The sequence below is a fragment of the Plectropomus leopardus genome, unplaced genomic scaffold (genome assembly GCF_008729295.1).
Source record: "Plectropomus leopardus isolate mb unplaced genomic scaffold, YSFRI_Pleo_2.0 unplaced_scaffold10880, whole genome shotgun sequence".
NCBI lineage: Eukaryota > Metazoa > Chordata > Actinopteri > Perciformes > Serranidae > Plectropomus > Plectropomus leopardus.
Window position 1 is genome coordinate 406 of NW_024611485.1, and position 2,602 is coordinate 3,007.

A 2,602-nucleotide genomic window follows, 5' to 3' on the forward strand; every position below is an offset into this window, starting at 1 on the left:
TAGCTCCTTCTTTCTTACCCACTGAGACTTGTTCCACACCTTTCGTTATCTCCGTCGCCATGTCAGCCCGCTTGTTACGACAGTCCGCCGAGGACGCTAAATGTTTTTAAGTCAGAGGGATGGAAATGAAGCCCCGGTAGCTGCCGCCCGGTGGTGTGTACGCTGCTGCGGAAATGCAACTTTACGTCAGCCAAGCAGCCGCAGGAGGCGGATCCCTTACTGGGAGCCCCAGTACGTCAGCGCTGATTGGTCAGCGCGGTAACGTCACTTGTAAAACATCGAATTCCATTGGTTTACTCTGTTGTCAATTAAGCGGCCGGCTTAATGAACGAGTCAAACAGGTCAAACATCACTTTAGTTTAGGAAGCACATTTTTAACCTGTATGTTTGAAAAATTTAAAAACAGTTGAATTATCTCAAAATTATGAGAAACCATTATTTTCAAAGAAATCTCATTATTTTATTGTTTTGAGAAGGTTTCTTATTATTTTAGACCAGGATAGCATAGAAATACTTTATTAACCGCGTGAGGGAAATTGTTATGTTGCAGTGGCAGATAAGACAGCAGTGACTGAATTAAATATTCAGAAAATTAAGTGCCTTCCTCTGTATATATATACACAGAGGAAGGCACTTAACATAGAATAAATTAAGTAGAATAGAATAAAATAAAATAGCAACAATAAGAAAGAGTACAGAGAACAAACAAACAAACACCTAAAATATTAAAAAGAGCAAAAGAGCACTTTTTAAAAGATACTAAGTCATTACTTTTAGATACTATGTCGTTTAAAGATAGGCGACTACTAGAGCCTTTTTTTATTCATACAATTTTCAATAAAACACAATTGCAACAAGTAGATGCAAAAGACAGAATACCAAAAAAGAGCAATAAACAAACACATTTTATTTTTTAAAAAAGGACAGACTACAGCACTCAGTCAAACCAAAGAAAAATCATAAACTGGGAGTCAGATATGAAGTCCAAGAAACCAGTACCAAAGGGGATCTCCCGAATAATATTTTTTACATTTATTTGCCAGTATCCCTCACACATTATCATTAAATTTATTCATTCATCTATATTTATATTATGATTTTAATATACCCTTTTAACAGTTGTTCCTTTTGTTATTTAAGTTTTCTGTTTTTGCAATGGTTCACTTAGTATTCAAATATCATATTTTGAATAATAATTAAAAAATTAAAGATGAAAGAAAATGAAAACTCACGGGATGAAACTCACCACATACATTTCTAAAAAAGTTTGTCATGTGTGGTGTGGTGTCTGGGCTCTGTGGATTTCAGTCTTTTGTGGGTTTCAGTCTTAAGGCTTACAGATTTTAACAGAGGATCCACTAACATAAATACCAAATCCTGGACAGAGCGGCTGAGTGAATGTGGTCTGGACTCTGTGGAGGAGCGTCATGGTCTCAGAGACGCTGTAGAAGCACAGAATACCTGCACTGTGATCCAGGTACACTCCCACTCTGGAGGACCGAGGGCCTGAGATTGGAAGAGTAAAGTTGTTATGTCTGAATTCATAACCATCGCTGAAACACTGTAAAGCCCAGGATTTGTCATTGTTTCCAAATGCACTATCTCTTCCTGTTCTGCTAATACTCTTGTATGTGGCTGCTATAAAAATGTCTTCTCCTTTCCACTCCACCTCCCAGTAACATTGTCCAGTCAGACTTTCTCTACACAAAACCTGACAAAAGTCAGTGAATTTGTCTGGGTGACCAGGAAAAATAAACTTGCCCGAATCTTGAATGTATCTTGCAGTTAGGGTTTGCGAAACACTCATGCATCTGGATGCTGTGTATACATTCGGTGTGATTTTGCACAAATATTTGAGAAATTCATCTCTGGTCTTTGGCTCTGCCTGTGGCACTAAAACATCTTCAGACCCTGTCAGTGAGATTTTGGTCCATTCCTCACTGAGAACGTCCTGCAGTTTATCTCTGACCCCTGACACCGCCGCCATCATGTCCTCAGTGTACCTCAGAGGACGGACACTGACTCTGGACGAGTCTTTATTCTCACCGAATCGTGACAGCAAAATGTAACTGTTCAGAAACTGTGTGTGGTCCTCTGTGTGTGAGAGTTTCTCCAGCTCTGCGTCCTTCCTCTTCAGCTCATTGATCTCCTCCTGCAGCTCCTCCTGAAGCTCGTAGGCGTGAAATACTTCAGTTTTCTGACGAGATCTGATCTTCTGCTTCACATCTGTGAAGGTCTTCTCACTGTCCTCCACAGCTTTATCAGCAGAGCGATTGATCGCCTCCACCTCCTGCTGAAGCACCTTCACATCTTTCTCTCTGCTCTGGATTCTCTGCTGGATCTTTTGTCGACTCGCCCCGAGCTCTTTCTGCTTCTCACTCCGTTCTGCTGCAGCTGAAACTGTGTCGTGGCCTTTATGCTCATCCATGGAGCAGAGAATACAGATACACTGCTGATCAGTGCGGCAGAAAATCTTTATCACCTCATTGTGACGAGTGCAGACGCTCTCCTGAAGCTTCTTGGAGGGGTCGACCAGCTTGTGTTTTTTAAAGGCAGCAGATTCATAGTGAGGCTGGAGGTGCTGCTCACAGTACGAGACCAG

General features: G+C 41.2%; 1 protein-coding gene across 1 annotated transcript; it reads right to left on the reverse strand.

Annotated features, from left to right (window-relative positions):
- Positions 1-884: 884 nt before the first annotated feature.
- On the reverse strand, positions 885-2,596 carry LOC121963326 (tripartite motif-containing protein 16-like; the record flags this gene model as incomplete). The annotated part of the gene is made up of 1 exon (XM_042513627.1): positions 885-2,596. A coding segment is annotated over one exon (1,269 nt), but the record flags the coding sequence as incomplete, so codon positions are not given.
- Positions 2,597-2,602: the final 6 nt, after the last annotated feature.